Source organism: Coenobita brevimanus, chromosome 105 (assembly GCF_032717465.1).
Source record: "Coenobita brevimanus isolate Jiangsu-jjx chromosome 105, ASM3271746v2, whole genome shotgun sequence".
Taxonomy (NCBI): Eukaryota; Metazoa; Arthropoda; class Malacostraca; order Decapoda; family Coenobitidae; genus Coenobita; species Coenobita brevimanus.
In genome coordinates, this window is record NC_137058.1 from 8,196,448 (window position 1) to 8,219,681 (window position 23,234).

General features: G+C 42.6%; 1 protein-coding gene across 1 annotated transcript in view; it reads left to right on the forward strand.

Moving 5' to 3' along the window:
* Positions 1-23,234, forward strand: part of LOC145416348 (nucleolar protein 11) — a 395,109-nt gene that overhangs the window by 77,374 nt on the left and 294,501 nt on the right. The window contains exon 3 of the mRNA XM_080285346.1: positions 12,683-12,883. Within this exon, the coding sequence (XP_080141472.1) occupies positions 12,683-12,883 (201 nt within the window). The remainder of the gene's footprint in view (positions 1-12,682; positions 12,884-23,234) is intronic.

The following is a 23,234-nucleotide window of genomic DNA, read 5'->3' on the forward strand; positions in this document are numbered from 1 at the left end:
TATTATGTCGGATATTGTATATATATATACAGTACATCCCCACAGTATGCGAGTTCCAAGTGCGCGATCCCCCTTGTACGCGAGGACCCTTTTTTTTTTTTTTTTTTTTTTTTTTTAAAGTACGTGAATTGTACTCCTTGTAAGCAAGACGGGCAGCGAAGAGTGGCCCAGATCCGGGGTTACCCCGAGTATGTGACATTGCCTTCCCCAAGAAGCGATAACGGGTAAAGGTCTATTCTGTCTATTTATTGCCAGATGCCATAATCCTGTAAGGGGTAGCCACTTGACTTTGAGTTATTGATTTTATAGAGAGGGGCACTAACCCTCCACCAACCAACTTGTTGACACGTAGGGAGCACATATGGGTTGGTTATACCGCCCAGCGTTGTAAATGGTTTCTTGGCTTACGGGAAACCATTTGGCTTGTCACTCAATGTAAAGCCACCTGTAAAGGAAAGAAGAGCAATAAGAAGTGACAGGAAAGATGGGAGATATAGGAAGAGAGGAGGGCAGGCTCAGAAAAAGAATGATAAAGGCTAAGGAAGAAGTAAGCAGCATTACATCAAATGAGTGGATGATGGTCGCCACCACGTACCACCAATGACTCACCTAGTAAAGCCATGATCTTGTAGGTTTACTTTATCTTAGATATTATGTCATAGATAGTATCCCTTAATAGTACAATACTTAGGTCTGAAAGGCATCTCAAGGGGTGCCCATGAAGGGGGGTGCCACCCATATGTAATTTTTCCCATAAGTTTATGTATTCACAGTACATGAATTCCTAGTATGCAACATCCTCTGCTGCCCATATAGGCGCATACTAGAGGGATGTACTGTATATATATATATATATATATATATATATATATATATATATACATATATGAGGCCCTTGGAGGGAAAACCAGGTAAGCACCACCCCGGCCAGAAATGGAGTTACATATACCACTTTATTCCCCAAATCCTCTTCTACCACTACAACAAGGTTTTTGTGTGTTTGTGTGTGTGTGTGTGTGTGTGTGTGTGTGTGTGTGTGTGTGTGTGTCCGACTCTGGGCATAGGCTTCACAGCCTGCACTCAAGGCCCAGTAGTCCTCCTACATACCATATACCTCTCTACATGTCACCACTTCGGCGCTAACACCCACCGTTCATATTGAATACATGCTAGGGCTGTCTCATACAGGACTGGTGTATTGGTATTAGCGGGGGTACTTTTATGACATGTCGGCGGGTCATCTGGTAGATCAGGAAAGTCTGCTTTTATGAAATTCAAATCCTTAAACTGTTCCCTGCCCCAGCCGGGATTCGAACCTGGGTCCAACAGGACTGCAGGCCGTCTCTCTACCAATTCAGCCACCGCCTCCCTAAGATGATTGAAAATTATGATTTTTAAAGGGCTGTGAACGACCGTACTGCTGTTGATAGCCAACCACTCCATGACATTACCATTAGGTCCATTTTGGCTTAGTATTTTCTTCTCCCAAGTACTGCATCCTTGGAAACCAACATCATGTCCGGTTTTCCTACTTGAGTTAAGGCGATTTTACCATAGTATTCATGTCAAAACATGCACTTATTGTAAGCCGCATGTATGTGAGGCTAAGAGTGAGAGGAAAAACCAGGCGACCGCCACACAGCAGGAGGTGGCTGCAAGACGCGCCAATCGCGTGGCTCGACGCTTACCACCAAGCTTTTTTTTATGACACCACCATAAAGGCACATGTCCTTACTTACCTGGTGACATATTTGCAGTCTCAATATCTTATAGCTGACCTACAATAACACATATTGTGGGTAAAAGTACTGCTACTTTGTCGTCGATTGTTGTCTAACCAGAGGAGAAAGATGTTAGTGAATTTTTTCATTTAAAATACCACTAATTATCAGCATCTGAGTATCATTACGGAAAAGTAGATGAATTAGGCTACATGGAAAAAAAAAAAAAGAGCAGAATATCTTCATTGGTTGAAAAGTTATGTCATATTTAAAGTACACAAACTTTAACAGCGTTTTTTTTCTGTTTTCTTTTTTTGGGGTTTACCTGGTTTTCCCTCTAATGGCTCATATATATATATATATATATATATATATATATATATATATATATATATATATATATATATATATAAAACTTTCCCCCTACGTGTCAAGTGGGGTTGGTGGAGGATTAGTGCCCCTCCCTGTAAAACAATTAACTCTAAGCCCTTGGCCACCCCGTTTGGGATACATGGCGTCTGGCAATGAATGAATGAAATATATATATATATATATATATATATATATATATATATATATACAGGGTGTCCTGGGAGTTAAGTCAAAAACTTTGGGAAATGATAGAGGAGCAAATTCTAAGGAAAAAATATATGAACATGTGTCCAAATCTCAGCCGTTACGGAGCTACAATTAATGATGACCTTATGGGTGAATTATGAAGGAGATCATTTTCACCCATAAGGTCATCAGTAATTGTAGCTCCATAACGGTTGAGATTTGGACACATGTTCATATGACAATTTTTGCTTAGAATTCCCTCATCTGTCATTTCTCAAAGTTTTTGACTTACCTCCAGGGACACCCTGTATATATATCTATCTATTTCTATTGCCAGACGCCTCAATCCCGTTTGGGGTGGCCACAAACAAATCGCCTCCACGTCACCCTGTCTCCCGCCATTTCACTGCCCTGGTCCCAACTCACACCCCCCTCTCTCATATACCTCTCCACCCCATCCCTCCATCTCATCCTCGGCCTCCCCCTCCCTCTCCCCCCCTCCACCTCACTCACATACACTCTCTTCGTCAGTCTCTCACCCTCCATCCTCTCCACATGGCCAAACCACCTCAGTGTGTTCCTCATAACGCTTCCTATCACATCCACATCCACACCACAACGCTCCTTTATATCCTCATTTGTCAGCCTGTCTCTCCATGTGACTCCACAGGCTCCTCTTAAATAACTCATTTCCACTGCTCTCACTCTTGACTTGTGTCCTTCCAACAATGTCCAAGCTTCACTTCCGTACGTTAGAGTTGGTATCACAATACTGTCATGTAGTAACTTTTTCACTTCCATGCTCACTTCCCTGTTTCTTATCACTGCTTTCAAAGAACCAGCAACCTTTCTTCCCAGCTGTACCCTTTCAAGCACTTCACCCTCCAAACTTCCATCCTTACTCATCAGACTACCCAAGTACTTAAATGTACTCACATTTTCCAATTCCTCACCATCCAACCTCGCTGTACATTCACTGACTTCACCTCTCTCAAAGACCATCACTTTACTCTTCCCTACATTCACCTTTAGATTCCGTTTCTCACACACTCTCCCAAACTCATCCACCAAGCCTTGCAGCTCCCTTTCATCTTCACTCAACAACACAGTATCATCTGCAAACAACAGTACAGGGAGTTTCCAAACACTATCCTCTCTCACCACGGCCACTCCAACATCCACTACCCTACCTTGTACCTTTTTTATTACCCCATCCATGTACAGATTGAACAACCATGGAGACATGACACATCCCTGTTTCAACTCAACCTTCAAAGAGAAAAATTCACTTAGTTCACCATCCACACGCACTGCAGCCTTAGCACCATCATACATACTCCTCACAGCATTCAACAACTTCCCATCTACTCCATATATTCTTAATACTTTCCTTAGTCCTTGTCTATCCACCCTGTCATATGCTTTCTCCAAATCCATGAAAGCTGCATACAACTTCTTTCCCTTCTCTAGAAACTTTTCCACTAAAGATCTAAGAATGAATATCTGAATATATATACTGTATATATATATATATATATATATATATATATATATATATATATATATATATATATCTATTTGTCTATCTATCTATCTATTTGCCAGACGCCTCAGTCCCGTTTGGGGTGGCCACAAACAAATTGCCTCCAAGTCGCCTTGTCCCCCGCCATTTCACTGCCCTGCTCCCAACTCACGTCTCTCATATACCTCTCCACCCCATCCCTCCATCTCATCCTCGGCTTCCCCCTCCCTCTTCCCCCCTCCACCTCACTCACATACACTCTCTTTGTCAGTCTTTCACCCTCCATCCTCTCCACATGGCCAAACCACCTCAGTGTGTTCCTCATAACGCTTCCTATCACATCCACATCAACACCACAACACTCCTTTATATCCTCATATATATATATGTATATATGAGTCAACCCTTGGCTATCACGAGTAATTGGTACCCTAGGTGACCCGCCATAGCCAAAATCGCGATAGCCGTACTTAAGAACTAATGGGAAAAATTCTAATTGGTTCCCTGACCTCCAACTTTACCCCAACCTTCCCCTATTTTCACATCTCCTTCACTAAAATACCTGGGATTACAAACCAGTGCTGCAAATTAACAACAGTACAGTACATAAAGGTTATAAATAAAACAGAATTAACTGTAATAAGCCATTTTACTTAACATTTTTGGAGAGGATGAGGGGCTTGGGTGGGTTGAAGGGGTTCCGAGGCTGGGGTGGAGTATTACTGGCCACCCCTCCGATGTTCTATCTCGTCTAGGAATTGATCAGCTTCATCAGGAGTCTGGAAGGGACCCTCAAAACCTTCAAAGTCGTCAGCTTCATTATCAGAATCCACCTGAGGCTCACGGGATGGTCCTGGCTGTGGGTTGGGCTGAGCCTCGTTGCAACGGCGTAGGAAGTCTGTTGTCTGGCGTTGTTGTAGGTTGTTGATATGGGCATGGTATTGTTGGTGGTAACCTTCCAGTGCCTTCATAATCGCAGAAGAATTTGCCTCACTGTTGGCGCTAACATCTTGCTCGATGAGATGACGTAGCCTTACACCCAAGTCGATGATTTCCTTTATGTTGGCTATGCTGAGTCCCCCATGACTCCCAGCATCACCACCGATGTTCTCCTCACCACTCTCACTCCTGTCCTCCTCTGCCACATTCTCCTCCTCTAGGATGTCGGCTGCAGTAACAGGGGGTGGCTGAATCATGTCACGAATGTCGTCCTCCGTTGTGTCAGCAAAGCCAGTCCCAGGAATTTGCCGTGCTTCTTCCACTGCTGCCTGAATCTCCGCCTGCACAGGCTGTGGCTCACCTGCCACATTCCCACGTCGGTCCTCAGGTAGCCCCTCCAAAATATTTCGCCAAGTGTGATGAATTGTTTTCTGTGTCACATCATCCCAGCATTGCACCATTAAGTCCACAGCTTGCTTAATATTGTACTTTTTCCAGTAAAGAAACACTTTTCTGTCATGTTCACTATCACCTTGCACTTCATCATCATCATCATCATCACCATCACTGTCCACTAGATGCTGGATGAGCTGGGCGTCCTTGGTAGCTTCCCTCATTATCCTGAATTGCCGTCGCGAGTAGGCAGACTTGACCACAGATATTACCTCCTGGTCCAGGGGCTGAATCAATGATGTCGTGTTGGGTGGCAAGAATTCAACTCTGACGTTAGGGTCTGAATCCCTCAGTAGAGGTGAATGTCCTGGGGCATTATCCAGCAGCAACAGAATGTTGAAGCGGATGTTGTTTTGGGCGCAATGCTTCTTGACCTGGGGAATGAACGCCTCCTTCATCCAATCTTGCGACAGCTTTGCCGACATGTACCCCTTCTTTGAAGACATCCAGTGCACATTCAGGTTGCTCATATCCTGTCGCTTGTAGGCCCGTGGACGTTTAGCAAAATGAATAACTGTTGGTTTAAGGCGGCATGTTCCTGACGCATTCATTGCAAACAAGAGGGTGAACCGTGCCTTCATCACCTTCCTTCCTCGTACGTGGGCAGAGTTGGCTGTGATGAATGTCCGCCTGGGCATAGTTTTCCAAAAGAAGTTCGTCTCATCCATGTTGAATATTTGGTCAGGTGTATATTGGCCCTCCTCAGTCACGTGCTTTAAAAAGTCGGGATACTCCTTAGCCGCTGCCATGTCCGCACTTGCTGCCTCACCACTGATTTTCTTGTTCTTGATCCGTTGCCGTTTCATAAATTGATCCACCCATCCCTTGGAGGCCACAAACAATGGTGGTTGTGCAATAGCCAACTTCCTTGCAACCCCAACATATATCTCCCTGGCTGTGTCCATGACCTCACACGTCTCCACCGCCTGTTCCTCCGTGCCTGCTGATCAAGATACCTGGCCAGCAACTGTTCTGTCTTAAGGAGCACCTGATTACGACTCCGCAGGGCGTTGCTGGCTCCCTCTGACGATGCCAATTCCATGTGCTTCCTTATGTGCTCTCGTTTCTGGTAGATTCCTCGGACCGTGGACTCGTTGATACCAAATTTCTTCCCCACGCTGCACTTGCTCTCACCACCGTCGATCAGCCGCACAATTTCCAGTTTCTGAGCATGAGGCAGGTTCTTCCTCTTCCTCACTTGCCGTCCTGGGTTAGCCGCGTTACATGCACCAATGGTAGGAGGGTTGGATGGGGTATTGGTGGCCATTGTGGTTGAACAATAGGTCTTCACGGCTATAGCTACTGTCGACTGGTAACGCTGACTCTCTCTGAACCTTGGCGGGAAGGATGGGTAGCTGTAACCATGTCTTGGGCCAATCAGCGCTCGGGTAGCCTGTGATGTCGCGCAAATCACGGCGCGAGTATATGCATGGGCGGAGCCCGCGCGATTTGAATATTTCTGGCCGACCATCGTCCGCGATAGCAGTATTTGAGGTCGCGATAAAGGTAATTGTGTTGCATTTCACCTGTCCGTGATAGCCATGAAACGCGATAGCAAAACCCGCGATAGCCAAGGGTTGACTGTATATATATATATATATATATATATATATACAGTAATCACTCTAATATCCGGACGCCCAATAACCGAACATCCCCACTAACCGAACCTTATCGTCCTGGGATCAAACATTCCCAAAATGGTCCGAAAATCCAAAAAAATTTAAAAAAAAAATTGATTTTTTGCCGTCCGTAATTTGAACTTGCCGCGTGCGCCGCGTGAGAGCATTGTTTTGGTTCGTCATTCCTCCGACGTCCGATAGAGCGCCGCTGCATCCTCCCCACTTCCCGCCTGTCTCTCACCGCGACTGGACCTACGCTGTTCGCCATGGCTGCCCACGTGCTTGCTTTTGTGGTGGTGCCGTACTTGCTGCAAGGCCTCCTGCTGCTCTCTGCCCTACTCTTAGTGTGTGTGATGATGGCCCCGCCTCCTGAGAAAAGGAAGAGAGTGGTGTTGACTCTGGAGAAGAAACGGGAGATATTGGAGAAGGTTGATGCGGGTTGGTCTTCTTCACGCATTCTCCGCGAGTTCAACCTGGCCCGGTCGACTTTGTTCGATATCAAGCGTTCCCGAGACAAGCTCATGCAGTACACGGCTGACTTCTCGTCGAGAAGCAAACGCAACGTGGAGAGGAAGGTTATGTTTACTCCCAAGTATGCAGAAATAGACCGCTCCACGTTGATTTGGTATCGACAGCAACGTGCAGCTGGTGTGATGGTACGTGGAACGGAGCTGAAGGCTGCTGCTGAGAAGTTTGCAAGGCGTCACGACGCCCTAGACTTCAAGGCATCCGAGGGTTGGCTCTTCGCGTTCAAGTTGCGACATGGCCGTACTAACCTTAAAGCACATGGCGAAGCATTGGACGCTAACGAGGATGGAGTGGACGAGTTTCGGCACAAGGTGAAAGGCTTGATCGACAGGGAGGGCCTCACTCTCGGTCAAGTCTATAACGCTGACGAAACTGGCCTATTCTATCGCTCGGTGCCAACGAACACTCTAGCCGATGAGACGGAGAAGCGTGTACCTGGCCGCAAGCTTTCTAAGGAACGGATATCTGCTTTGTGTTGTGCCAATGCTAACGGCATGCACCGGCTTAAGCCCGTTATTGTTGGCCGTGCAAAGCAGCCTCGGTGCCTTCGTGGGGTGATGGATGTCCTTCCTGTCGTATGGTACCATTCTTTGAAAGCATGGTTCACAGCTGTGATTTTCAAAGACTGGTTTCACCGTCACTTCGTCAAGGAGGTCATCCAGTACCAGACGAAGACACTGGGAATCCCTCACGACCAGGTAAAGGCTTTCCTTCTCCTCGACAATGCACCTGCCCACCCGTGCGACAAGGACTTGGTTGCTGAGAATGGCCGTATTAGGTGCATGTTTCTGCCACCTAATACGACTGCTCTCATTCAGCCCATGGACCAAGGAGTGATCGTGGCAACAAAGCGCCTGTACCGTCGGAAGTTCCTGGACGAGGTGATGGTTGTTCTCGAGGACGAGGACGAGCGCAGGGAAGGACGTGACACTCGAGGCAAGCGGACTTTGGAAAACCTTCGCTGCTACAACATCAAGTCTGCGCTGTACAACTGGGCTAGTGCATGGAAGGAAGTCCCTGTGAAAACTCTTGAAAATGGTTGGTCTCGTCTGCTTCTCGGAACAGATGTGGAGTACGATTTCCTAGGGTTTGACGTGGATGACTTCCATGCACAGCTGCGTACGCACGGCGACGATGTTGATGTGGACGATGTTCGTGAGTGGTTGGACGACGACGAGGGCGATCCTGGGTATCAGACGTTGTCTGATATCGAGATCGCGTCTTCGGTTGCTGGTGTCAGTCCCGAACTTGAAGATTCCGACGACGAAGGCGATGATGATGCGGACTCCTCTCAGCAGGACACTACTCCAGCCATCCCCAAGCTGAGCGCACTCCGGGAACATCTAGAGTTCGTCCTAGACTACCTGGAACACCCGGACTGCGACAGGGAGATGGAGCCCTTGGGACTCGTGGAGGAAGTGCGTGCTTTCCGGCAGCGCATCATCAATCGCCAGAATCGTCGGTCCTTGCGTCAGTCAACGATTGACAGTTTTTTCAGGCCCGTGACCCCCGCTGTGCCAAGCCCTGGTTCCACTCCGTTGCCTCCCCAAGACAGGCCCTCATGCTCCGAGCCACAGCCCAGCACATCAGCTACAGTGGAGTCACCGCTCGATGTGAGTTTGCGGCTATCTTCAGAGTCTTCTGTAGTCGGTACGCCATCACCACGACCCACCGATGCACCCCTTGGTCGCCTGCCAGTGATACTCTCGGACTCTGACAGTGAATAAACAGCAAGAACTTCTCCACTAGACCACACGGGAATTTTGAGTGTTGTGCAGTGAAAAAAACGGTGTGTTGTGTTAAGGTTTTCAAGTTGGGAGAAAAGACTCAGTAGAAAAGAAATTTAACGTAACTAACCTTATTTGTTTTGGCTTTGGAAAATTAAAAAAACTTGGGAAAAGTTAATGTGCAACAGTTAAATTAAGTGGAACATTATTTGGACTAAAGTGAACACTGTGAAGAGAACGGACTTCTGTGTGTTATTGACTAAGTTCAGTGCAAGACTTCAGGAAGAGTGTAGTGCAAGTGCTTCAGGAAATCGTTCTTACTGTCGGAGTCCGAGAGGAGGCAGTTATTCATCGAGGTGGCCAGGGACTTGCTGTAAGTAGCCAGAATGTTTCATATTGTACTATTTTCCATACTATACTTACCAGAATGTTTCATATTGTACTTTTTTCCATACTATACTTACCAGAATGTGTCATACTGTACTTTTTTCCATACTATACTTACCTCATGCATGTGCAGTAGGAATGTGTTTTTCAGAGTTAGGTTCGACTAGAGTCCATAAGTACCAGAATGTTTATTAATGTATGAACATACTTCTAAACCCACATTTTATGTTTCTTTTGCATTTATTTCAGTCATTTATGTGCCTTATTGGTGTGATTTGGGTGTTAAATAGGTGCTATGCATGTCCGGAGGGAGTTGTATAGGTGTTTCTCTGAGTTAGGGTCCATAAGTACAAGTCCATAAGCTGGGGCCCAATATCCGGACGAAACCAATATCCGAACCTACCGATGGCTCTATTGATCCGGATATTGGAGGGGCTACTGTATATATATATACACACACACACACACACACACAAAGTAAAATATTTTTTCCTCATGGAGACCTCTCTTTTTATGTAAAAAAATAAAAAAGTACAGTACATCCCCTAGTACACGCCTATATGGGCAGCAGAGGACGTCGCATACTAGGAGTTCGCCTACTGTGAATACATAAACTTATGGGAAAAATTACATATGGGTGGCACTCCTCTTCATGGGTGACCCTTGAGACGCCTTTCAGACCTAAGTATTGTACTGTACAGGGAAACTATCTGAGACATATGAGGAGTCCCGTGGACAAGGGGCGAATGCACCACACCCATCAAAAATGAGTTATGCATGTTTTCCGATAGATGGAAGCACTGAAAATCTCGTGGTGAAGAGCGTTTTCCGATTCCAACCCATGTGGGTTCAGAATTCTAGGTTCAATCTCCCTTGTTTTGCACACGTGAAGGGGAGGAGGAGGGCGGGGAGGGTCTGTGATTTCAGAGCGGTAGGGGCGAATGTCGGCACGCGCCCAGCCAATGGGCGAGCGGCTCCCTCTGTCAGAGTTAAAGGGCCGCCTCTCAGCCTATCAGACGCACGCAAACACTCCCGCTAGTCATCCCCCCAAGCACGTGAGTGAAGCCTGGCATTGTTTACACTCCGCATTACTTTGATATTACGAGTGAATTACTCGGTGTCATGGCGAGTACTACCAACCAGGATAACGCCAATACACCGCCGCTCGTGCCTTCATGCAAAAGAAGGCCTGAGACTTGACTAAAGTCCCAGAAAAAGGCCAAAAGAGACAGTGGTGAGGGGTATGTTAACAGGTATGGAGCTGTTGTGGATGAGAAGAGGGTAGGCCCGGCTTGTACCTGTAAGAACAAGTGTTACGAAAAATTGGAGTTGTAAATAGTTGGTGAGTATTATAACTTCATTGTGTCAGTCATTAACGATATAATGGTTATCATACACACAATAAAACAACCTGTTGCCGATAAGGAGATGAAAATTTTTAATTAATAACTATAGGAAAAATATTAATTATAGGAATTTTTGGCTGAAAATTTCACAGTATCTTAGTTTCATTTACATCTAATACAGGAATGAATTTCAAGTTGATTGAACAATAATTACTATATGCTGAAAAAACACCATCGCGTGTTTTACTGTTCTTACCTAATTGTTTTTACCTAATTGTATCTTTACAGGAATGAGTCAAGCTCGTACTGTCCCGTGTCTTAAACCATATTTATCGTACATATCCTTAAATTTGTGAATTGTTTTGGCACACACTATTTCATTCGGTAGTGCATTCCATTGATCAATTGCTCTGTTTGGGAAACTGAATTTCCTTACGTCTTTATCACCTCTCTTCTTATGCAGTTTTTTGCAGTGTCTTCTTGCTGATGCTTCTCCATATGTTAAGTAATCATTTATGTCTATTTTCTCCTTTCCTGATATGCATTTATATAGCATTATCATGTCACCTCTTTTCCTTCTCTTCTGTAGTGTTGGTAGATTCAGTTTATTTAGTCTTTCTGTGTGTGTGTGTGTGTGTTTTTTCCTGCAGTATAAATTTGCCTCTTCCAGAGGATTCTAATGATATATAATAACATGCTAATCTGTAATATTCTATGTCTGCCACCCATACCTGAACTCTAAACGCTCATAACTAAAAAAAAAAAAAAAAAATGGCGCATTCGCCCCTTGTCCACGAGACGCCTCATATTACCTAAGATAAAGCAAACCTACAAGATCATGGCTTTACTAGATAAATGATTGGTGGTGAGTGGTGGCGACCATCATCCACTCGCTTGATGTAGTGCTGCCTACATCTTCTTTAGCCTTTATCATTCATTTCCTGTGCCTGCCCTCCTCTCTTCCTATATCTCCCATTTTTCCTGTCTCTTCTTATTGCTCTTCTTTCCTTTACAGGTGCCATTACATTTAGTGACAAGCCAAATGGTTTCCTGTAAGCCAAGAAACCATTTACAATGTTGGGTGGTAACCATATAAGCAACCCATATGTGCTCCCTACGTGTCAACAAGTGGGTTGGTGGAGGGTTAGTGCCCCGCCCTGTAAAACCAGTAACTCAAAGTCAAATGGCCACCCCCGTATAGGATTATGGCATTTCGCAGTAGATAGATATATAGATAGACGTTTACCTGTTATCGCTTCTTGGGGAGGCAGTGTCGTGTACTTGGGGTAACCCCGGATTTGGGCCACTCTTCGCTGCCTGTCTCACTTACAAGGAGTTCAATTCACGAACTAATAAAAAACACACACACACACACACACACACACACACACACACACACACACACACACACACACACACACACAAAAAATGTCCTCGCGTACAAGGGGGATCGCGTACTCGGAACTCGCGTACTGTGAGGATGTACTGTACTCTCCATTTTTGATGAACTCAGTAATTTTTCGACCAACTCAAAAACAAACATGGGGGGGTGGCCCCCCCACCCTCCCTCCAGTCCGGCCATCCCTGGCAATGTGGGACAAATCTGGCCCCTTGCCAGTTTGGTGATCATTTGTATTTAATAGTTATTGCTTGAAGAAATAGCTAACATGTCAGCTAATGATACCTTGTTTCAAGGTAATAAACACTCTAAACTTTGCAAGGTAAGAGAGAATTTTATATACAGTGTGGCAGTTGTGTGCTAGAGTAGAAATTTGGAATATGTCTCAATCACTGAACCTAACACTCATACCTACCATATTGAGAAGGTAGAAATTATACTCTTTAAAAACTGTTTTTATATTTGTACATTTCCTTGCAGTTTGAGACCGATATCCATCAGCTGGTGGTAAAGGAAGATGAAGTGTATGTGCTGTTTACCACTGGGCATGTTGAAGATATAGTCACAGCAATCAACACCCGCAAAGAGCCAAAGCCAGGTTTCTTGAAAGCAGGAGAGTCGATCAGATACGTCCATATTCTCCAGGAGGCAGCATATTTAGTCATGGTTGTGGAAAGACCGGTAGGTGACCAGTTCAGCATGACAAATGTACACACAGAGTGGAAGGGAAATTGAGGAATGGGATGAACTGCTATAGTCCAAGAATGTGCTTTTTGTTATATACCAACTACTACCAGGTTTTATTTGGATTATGAGGGTCCCCCGTCTCATAGCAGGGTGTTTCATAAAAGCTCTGTTTAACCCCTGCGGTTCACAGTGTTGCTCTTTAAGTTCGGTAAAAGAATTAGGAGACATCAAATAAATAATAAAGCATATAGTGGTAGGTGGGGGCGCACATCATCCACTAACTCGATGTAGTGCTGCTCTTGGGTGTCTGTCCTTTCCATTCCTTCTTCCTTCCTCTTCTGTCATTCTATACTTAATTCTTTCCTCGTCTTTCTGCCTACGGGTGACTTTACACTCACTCTTCTATCTATCTTTCCTTCATTCTTTCCTCTTCCTTCTGCCTATAGGTGACTCTACACTGAGTGACAAGCCAAATGGTTTCCTGTACACCAGGAAACCATTTACTACGCTGGGTGGTAACCATATAACCAAATTATTGCGCCTTGTGGTTTAGTGGGTAATTACGGCACTCCGTTCGGATTTAGCCGGTGAAGGTTTATATCCAAGGGATGGTTGGGGTGTATTGCTCATGTAATGCCATTCAATGATGAGTGAGGCTGTTGAGAATATTTGGATTTTAAGTTTCTGATGAGCTTTTTTTTTTTTTTTTTTTTCCCCATGGATAAAAAGGTAGGGCCAAAGGTGAATTAGATACGGCCGATAGCATTCACTTTGGGGGTTGTTCAAAACTGTTCCACTTATCTTGAATGTTAGGACCAACTTTCCTAGCCCTGGGTTCCTGCGCTCCTCATGGGGCAACATAGGATTGGATGATGGATGGATGATGTTAAGGTGAAGGGGTTAAAGTCTTTAATTTTTGTGACATTTCAGATGACATAAGTCTGTCTTTAGGGGAAATGTACGAAAGGTGAAGAACATGGATATTGATTTAAACTGGTAAGATTCTTTGGGCATGTACTGTAAATAAATGCCCAAATTCTGTCTACAGTAAAATCTCGATATAACGGACATCAGTAGACTGGAATTCGCTTTTATCGGACTCGAGGAGCTACCGGACTAAATTCCTATATGTCGGAAAAAGTCCGATAAAGCCAGAAGCAGTCCGGACTGCCTGACCATTTCAGCTGTGTTCCCCACAATAAGGTAAATAAAAGACATGTTTATCAGTGTACAGTACAGTATTATTATATATATTATACCATTTGATTAATGTGAAGTTATAACACAGTACATTACTGCAGTGGTAGTTAAAACAGTTTAAAAACCATTCATGCGATCCGGACTAATGTCTGATATATTGGAAAAAGTCCGGATTAGCAGGGGGAAGTCCGGATGTTGCTTTTATCGGAATTTCTCATTTTTCGGAATGTTATGGGCCCCAATTAGTCCGTTATAGTGAGGTCTTACTGTATATTTGTACAGTCTGTCTGAAGATGTACTCTGTTTAATCTGAGATGTCCCCATCCAGTTTATCAGGGCAGTGTGTTAGTATATAGTAACTACTGTGATTCTTTGTTTTTCACACATAATTGGTACCACACCTGGTGTGTGATAACAAAATTGCGCAATAACGAAAGCACAGAAGCAGTACAATATATCTTAACTGGTACCAGGCATCCCACTTGCAAATCCAAATTTTCTCTTTTAATAATAAATAATAATGATAATCTGTCTTTTCTCAAAAGTACCAGTTCTTTCATTGGGAATTCACTAGCACTTGACATGCATATACATTATGTATTTACAATTACAAGAATTATGACATCTTTCGTCTAGAGTACGAACTTCATCAGTAAAAAATAATGTGAAATAGCAATAATCAAACCCTATAATCATCCATCACAGTACCTCTCTCCAGATTGGAGCATTTTGAAAGAGAAAAGCTTTTAGCAGTCTCTTAAAGGATTCAGCAGAAGAGAGTTGTCTCATGGACAGTGGCAATCTATTATATGACCTAGGAGCTCCATAAACAAAAGAACTATCAGCGATGGATGACAGGTGAATGGCTCGAGGCTCATCAAGACACAAGGAATCATCTTCACTACTTAACATCACACCTGGGTGTGTTGATGGGATTTTTAACAATTCAGCAAGGTACTTCAGTTCATCAAACTTAAAAACCTTAAATGTAATAAAACACAGTTTAAATTTAGTACTAGCCTTTACTGGTAACCAATGCAGCTCATTTAGGAACGGATTAGTCGAGGTTCTTGGGGGGGAGACCGAAGGTAAGCCTTGCTGTACTATTCAGCACAGACAGAACTTTTGTTAGTACAGCAAGCTCGCCCCGGACGCGTGGGTTTCGTTCCAACCGTGGCACGTTCGGCGTGAAACTGCATAAATTTGAACTACTCCTTATTTTGCTCCCTAGACCCCCTAAATTTGGTGTTTTTCTGTTATCTGTCATTGGTAATCAATATGAAGCACTTTAAGTGGTTAGAAGGTTTGTTTAATGATATAACTTACAAATACAGTACTGCACAGCAAAACATACGAATATGTAAACACAAGGCAACATTCTGCCGCTGATCGTTTCAGGACAATTTGCCATCGTTAGTTCGCCGTCACAACAATAACAAGACAATTCGAAGTCATTAATGCAGACGTGATGCTAGAATATACTTCAATGGTGACTGCAACGCTGGGTCTGGTTAGTACTTGGATGGGTGACCTCCTGGGAACACCAGATGCTGTTGGCATCCCTACGTGTCAAGTGGGGTTGGTGGAGGATTAGTGCCCCTCCCTGTAAAGCAATTAACTCTAAGCCCTTGACCACCTCTTTTGGGATACATGGCGTCTGGCAATGTTTATGTTATGTGACTGCAACGAGGAAGAAACAAGCTAATTATTGATAAAAAGTGCAACTAATAAATAATATCGAAAGCCTATGCTATTGAACATAGACTTTGATGGATCCCCCTGAAATATAGTTATCAAAGTATTGATTAATTAACCCCTTACCAGTGGGCCGTCATTACTGTAACACTCGTTACATAAGTACCATACTGCGGGGCGTCACTTCTGTGATCCAGGGATTTTTTAAATCTCCCGGGCTTTTAAGTGCGGTCTTGTATCATCTGTCAGTACTCCCAGTGTGTAGCTATAGGCAGCGCTGCTAATACCACTAGTACTCGCATCCAGTGTTACCAATTTAGCCATTTTTCTTTGTTTGCCTTGCCTCCCCATCTCCCCTCCCTTACCCCCTCCCCTGCCTAGCTACAGCCTGGCCGCGCAATGCAACTCCTGGCCGTTTTTTTCCATTTGCTATTTCCATTGAAATGTGCCCTGTGCCCTATTCTTAAACTAAAAAATATATAAAAAAAGGGAAAAACCTAATTGATACTGCCATTGGCGATGAAGTAGCTAATTTATCACCTGGCAACACCCCACGTGCACGTGGTCGCTAATTTTCCCTGTTCATTACTCGTTGAAATGTCCCTTATGACCTATTCTCATACTAAAAAATATATAAAAAAAAGGGAAAAGGCTAAGTGATACTTCCATTGATCTGGAAGTAGCTAATTTATCGTGTATTGTCTAGATTTCCTGCTATCCCCGCGGGAGGGGCCCGGCGCGGTCCAGCCGTCCCTGCGGGTAAGGGGTTAATAATAAGTGTATTTATAGAATAATGGGGAATCGTCCAGGGTGCGAATTATCCTGATGGAGAATCGTCCATGTTTTGACAGCGAATTGTCTCGGAACCCACCGAGCATGGATAATCATATAAATCAGGAACTCATCACAAGGCTTTATTTAATGCCTTAACTTTATTTAAGTGCTCTAACTTATGTACCAGAACAGTAAATATTTAACTTCTAATACAGTACTGTGTGAAAGCAGTACAGCAAATCTTTAACAAACAAATAAAAAAGGCACTATTCCGACGCCTCAATCAGGTAAACTGGTTATAAAACTTTATTTCTTGCATTAACCCCTAGGCGCCAGTCCACGTCATATGATGTGTTGGTAGAGGCCTATAGTCCACATCATATGCCTTTTTTCTTTTTTTCTCGGGCATGTTTGAACTTAGTAGCGTGCCATATGGACTCAGAGTACAGTCCCGGCATGGCTGGTGCATGGGGTAATGCTGGCTGGCTGGGAGGGTGGGAGGGCAGCCCAGCAGTGAGGAGGGCTGTGGTGGAGGGTGGTGGGAGGCCAGCGTAGGGAGAGTGTGACCTTGGAACCAGCTGATACTGGTTCAGGATTGGGGTAGGGTCAGGTGGGGTGGGGTGGTGGGGAGGGCTACTAGGGGGCCCTGAGGGGTGTGGGGGAAAGTGTATGGGTGCTTGAGTACACTTGTACTGACCACAGCCAGACTTTCGGGAGTATCATACTGTCAAGAGTTACTAAAAACAGTCAAATAATGTGTAAATAGTGTGTAAATAATAGTGAATAAATAGACATATTTGTTAGAAAATAAGTATCATGGAAAATATAAAATAAGCCAGTCTTTATTGGTTACTTTCTTGTTTTTTTTTGCCATTTTAGTTGTAATGCTGTGTTCATACAGCATTGTGAATTAGTGAGAGAAGCAAATACACACTCAACACTTTTTTTGGCACGAGGTAATCATCCCTCTTCCCTCCACCAATACTGCCAACACACCACCGCGACCTTGAACATCTCAGCCCAACTGCCACACACTGGCTCCCTCACACCACGCCACCACCTCCAAATCGCCAACAGAGAATAAGTACGCACTTTTTATGTCTTTTTTGTCATTTGTGATTGATTTATAATGAAAAAAAAAAAAAAATGGGGGGGGGGGCAAATTGATTTTCCTGAAAATAACCCGGTTCTGGGACATGGATAGGTCTACCCATGCCTGGTGCCTAGGGGTTAACATTATTTAATAGTACTTTAACTTGCACATAAACTTACCAGAACAGTAATATAAATATTTAATTTACAAATACAGTACAGTGGAAAAGCAGTACAGCGGATCATGTGATCATAACAAACCGTGCATGCTGCGCTGATGTTTGAGGGTTTGGCCTTTCAGAGGCCCCTCTTGCGTAAATTTATAGTTTTTTTTAATGGTTCTTTAATCTTAGATTGTTTTATACGTATCCCAGCACCTACCACATAAAATAGCGAGCGTGTTCGGCAAGAACGCTTTCGGGGCAAGCATACTGTATATTATTTGGAAGACCAGTCCACAGTGAATTACAACAATAGACAACAGATAAGACCACTGCATGGCCCAATGTTAAGAGGCAATATCTATCCAGGAATTTTCTCACGGAGTACAGATTTCTGATATGCAAGTTACACCCTCTGACAACTTGATTAATTTAAACATTGAATTAAAACAAGAAGCGGTGCCAAGGCACACCAAACCCATCCCCGGCAGTCATATTAGTGCTAACATATAAATACAACAGGATGTCACATATCAAATTTGAAGTAAATCGGGTGAAAATTGACAATTTTATGCCAATTTGAGATTTTACCCCCAACCTACCTGACATTGACCCCCCTACTGCTAACTGGGGGGTGACCCCCCTGATGTAATGAGGCATGTTACAGGATACAGATTTGAAAGATACATTGTAAGGTTTTGGTTTCATGTTGATATGACATCAGGTGATCAGGTCATAACCCATCATCCTTGTAATTTTAGTCAAAATCGCACCGGTAGTTTTTGCTAAAAGTTAACAGACAGACAAACAAACAGACAAACCAAGTGAAAATAATACTCTTCCCCACCACGTAGGGGCCCGGGGATGGGTAATAAACGCCCAGATTTCAAACAGAATTGGCTGGATGAAGCTGTGGTGCATCACTTCAAAGTCAGGGCATTATCAGCGTCATCACTCCTTCTGTTTCCTCGGAAGATGATAATCTCAGTGTTACCATCATTCAGCTTAAGTTTTTTCCTTGTCATCCAGATCTTAATATCAGACATTAAAGATTTTCAAGCTTAGTCCTGGTTTTGTTAATATCTGACATGTTAACGTAGAGCTGAGTGTCATCACCATAAAAATGATAGGACACATCGTGAGCATCAAATAAAGACGACAAACTACTTGTGTAGATCGTCAGTAGAATTGGACCCAAAACCGATCCTTGACGAACTCTGAACAGAAGGGGAGCAGAATCTGAGCTAGCATAATCAGCAACTCCTGTCTGAGATCTGTCTGACAGATACGACTCAAGGAGCAAAAGATTGCCATTACAAATGCAATAAAAATATAGATCATCCAACAACAGTTTATAATCAGCTGTGTCAAAAGCTGCTGACAGATCCAACAGAGCTAAGAGGAGGACATCCCACTTCTGGTGTTTGCCACCAAGTCACTATGAATCCTTGTTAATGCAGCTTCAGTTGAATTGTATTTCCTGTGCTGATTGAACAACAGAAGCAATTGTGTTATGTTCCAGTAGTGGTAAGAGGTGATCAAGTATGGCCCACTCAGTAATTTTAGATAAGAATGACAGGTTTGGGAAGGGACAATAATTTGTCATGCTCTCGACATCAAGGCTGGGTTTCTTGAGAAGGGGGCTAAGCAAGGCATATTTCTCACACTGCAAAATTACTTTCTAAGAAGCATCTATTTATTATGTTGCAGACAAAGTCTGGTGTGTGCTCATACACATCAACAATTTAGACCCACTGAATACGTGCATACTGTTATAGTATGTATCAGAAACACACAAAGGCATGATTTGGTTAATAGAAAATGATGAATAAGGCACATTAAGGAAGAAACACTAATCATGTTGCTAGAGACCTGAGATGGGCTTGAGGTAAGGGAGTCTGAGGCTAGGGGTGGAGAGTTAGAGATCGCTCCTCAAGTAGGCCTTATCTTTGAATCCCTCAAAGCCAACAGAAACCACAGATTCTGCATCATCATTGTTAGCAGAAACTAGCTCAGGTGCAAGATAGCACATTTTTATTTAGCCAGAAAATAATAATAATAATAATAATAATAAAAAATAAAATAAAAACATTAAAAGTAGTAGTTCAGATTTTCAACTAGCAGTGACAGTGAAAACCACTATAACCAAGTGTGTGATAACCAAAGGATCACTGTATTTTGTTCTCTCTCTCTCTCTCTCTCTCTCTCACACACACACACACACACACACACACACACACACACACACATAAACAAATCTATAGTAATCACTGGTATAGAAGAGGAAGAAGTAAAAAACAAGATCACAAGAGACAAAAAGGAGATGGCAAATGTAATGAGCTTACTGAAAGAAGTATCAGAGGAAATCTGTAGTAAAGACATAGAGGAACACAAAAGGTTAGGGAAATAAGAGAAAAACAAAACAAGACCTCTAAAGGTGACTTTCCAGAGTGTAAACACTGTGGAAGAGATACTAAAAAATGCAGAGAATCTTATGGAAAAAGAGGAGTTCAAAAATGTATGGATAAAAAGATGCCTAACACAAGAGGAACTGGAATTACTGAAAGAGAAAAGGGAGGAAGCAAAAACAAAAAATGAGGAAAGATCAGAAGAGGAGAAGAAGAAATTTTTTTTACAAAGTAATAGACACAAACAGGATGGGATAAAAAGGAGGAAGGTAGTAGAACCATGTCATGACAAGTATATAAACAAGATGATAAAGTTGATGTACTCAAATGTGGATGGAATGGTATCTAAATTACTAGAGATGAATGATTATGTCAGAGAAAATGAACCACAAATAATATGCCTAACTGAAACAATATTAACACCAAGGATATCCAATGACATACTAAACTTAGAGGAATACAATATATGGAGAAGAGACAGAAATTTAAAAAAAGGAAGAGGAATTATAATATTAACTAAGAAAAATCTAAAAGTCAATGAAATAAAACTAGATATACCATCACAAGTAGAACTGATTGCAGTAGAGATCAACACATCTGAAGGTAAAGTAATTGTAGCCAATTTGTACATGCCACCCAGATCAAACACATGGGAAAGAGATGAATATGAGGACCTGGCAGAGAGTACAATTCAGAGTTTAAGATCATTACTACATAAAATGGAAGAGAAATCAGAAAGAATTATACTAACTGGGGATTTTAATACAAATATAAATTGGAATACTCTAGATATAATTAGCCAAGAAAGCTGTTGGGACCAAAAGCTCCTGGATCTCGTGGAAGAGTTTTTCCTAACGCAACATGTGAGGGAAACCACCAGAAAAAGAGGACTTGATGTCCTTCAGTGCTAGATCTAATATTTACTAGGCAAGAAAATGATATTGACAGTTTAATATATCACCCTCCACTCGGCAAAAGTGATCATGCAGTACTAAATTATAACTTCAGGATAGCATATGAATAGTAAGCAGCAATGACAGTTACAAAAAGAGCCTAAACTATAAAAATGGAAATTATCAAGACCTAAAAAAGTATTTCTTAGAAGTTGATTGGGAAAATGAGCTTAGAGGACAAGATTTAAATGCTGTATATAAAAATTTCTGTGAATTTTATGAAATAGGATTCCAGAAGTACACACAAGAAAAAAACTATCGTTACACCTTCTGCGCGATATAAAATGACACACGAATGAAGGTTTTTGATAACAGCCTCCTCCATTGGTATCCCTGCGTGTGTTTGTTGCATATTTATTATAAGCTATATCCATTGCTTCTCCCATGCATATTTCTACCTCGTCCTATTTGGCAACTCACCCACTGTCAGGCTTACCAACCCTAGAGAGACAGCCAGGTTGTTCAGTATGAAACACATCGGACCCCCATGTAACGATAGTTTTTTTGCTGTGTGTACATCCCACAGCACAAAGAGGCAGATAAGAAAATACAGAAATGGTTCAATACAGAATGTAAAAAATCAAAAGAAAGAAGAGATTTGTTGTGGAATAGATACAGAAGACACAGTAGTGAAAGGGCGTATAATAATTACAAACAGGCAAGAAACGATTATACAAGAATAAGGAGGGAAGCCCAAAAACAGTTTGAGGAGGATATAATAAATAAAAGTAGTGATCAACCAAAGCTGTTTTACAGCTATATCAGAAACAAAACCAAAGTAAAAGATATAATCCATTACGGAGGAGGGAATCACTTATACACGAGAAAGATATTTGTGAAGCACTAAATAAGAATTTCCAATTAGTTTTTACAGAAGAAAAAAATTTTGAGAGGGACTATGTGGAACATGCATGTCCACACATACTACCAGATATACAAATAGCAGAGAAAGTAATACAGGAGGAGTTAAGTAGATTAGACAGAGGAAAAGCAAGTGGTCCTGATGAAATTTCATGTTGGGTACTACAAGAATGTGCAAAGGAGTTAAGTAAACCATTATTTTTAGTTTTCAAGAAATCCTTGAGTCAAGGTAAACTGCCTGATATTTGGAAAAAAGCAAATATTGTCCCCTTATTCAAGAAAGGAAATAGACAAAATCCACTCAACTACCAACCAGTATCACTGACCAGTGTTGTAAGCAAGGTATTAGAAAAGCTTATAAGAAAAGCTTGGGTAAATCATCTAGAAGAACACAGTATGATAACAGAAAGACAGTTTGGTTTCAGAAAAGGAAAATCATGTGTTACTAATCTGTTGAGCTATTATGACAGAGTAACAAACACAATACAGGAAAGGGAAGGATGGGTGGACAGTATCTATTTAGATTTCAAGAAAGCTTTTGACACAGCACCACACCAAAGACTTTTATGGAAACTGTACCATCAAGGAGGAATTCGAGGCAAACTGTTTTGTTGGATGCAAGACTTTCTCATAAAAAGAGAAATGAGAACAGTACTAAGAGGAAACTACTCATCATGGAAAGAAGTGACTAGTGGAGTACCACAGGGTTCAGTGCTGGCACCAATCATGTTTTTAGTGTATATAAATGATATAAACAGTAACACTGGAAATGAGAGCTATCTGAATATATTTGCAGATGATGTAAAAATACAAAGGAGAATTACTAACATAGACTCTTGTAAAGAGCTACAAGAAGAATTAAATAAACTTCATGAATGGAGTAGTACATGGCAAATGGAATTCAATGTGGACAAGTGTCATGTAATCAAGTTTGGTAAAAGTGGAAAAAGACCTGATTGGGATTATACGTTAGGAAATAAAGCCCTATACACATCAGAAAGAGAGAAAGACCTAGGTTTGATTATCAATAACAGACTATCTCCGGCTGACCACATCAGCGAAAAGGTATGGAACATGTATACATTCATTCATTCATTCATTCGTCGCCATGTATCCCACACGGGGTGGCCAAGGGCTTAGAGTTAATTGTTTTACAAGGAGGGGCACTAATCCTCCACCAACCCCACTTGACACGTAGGGA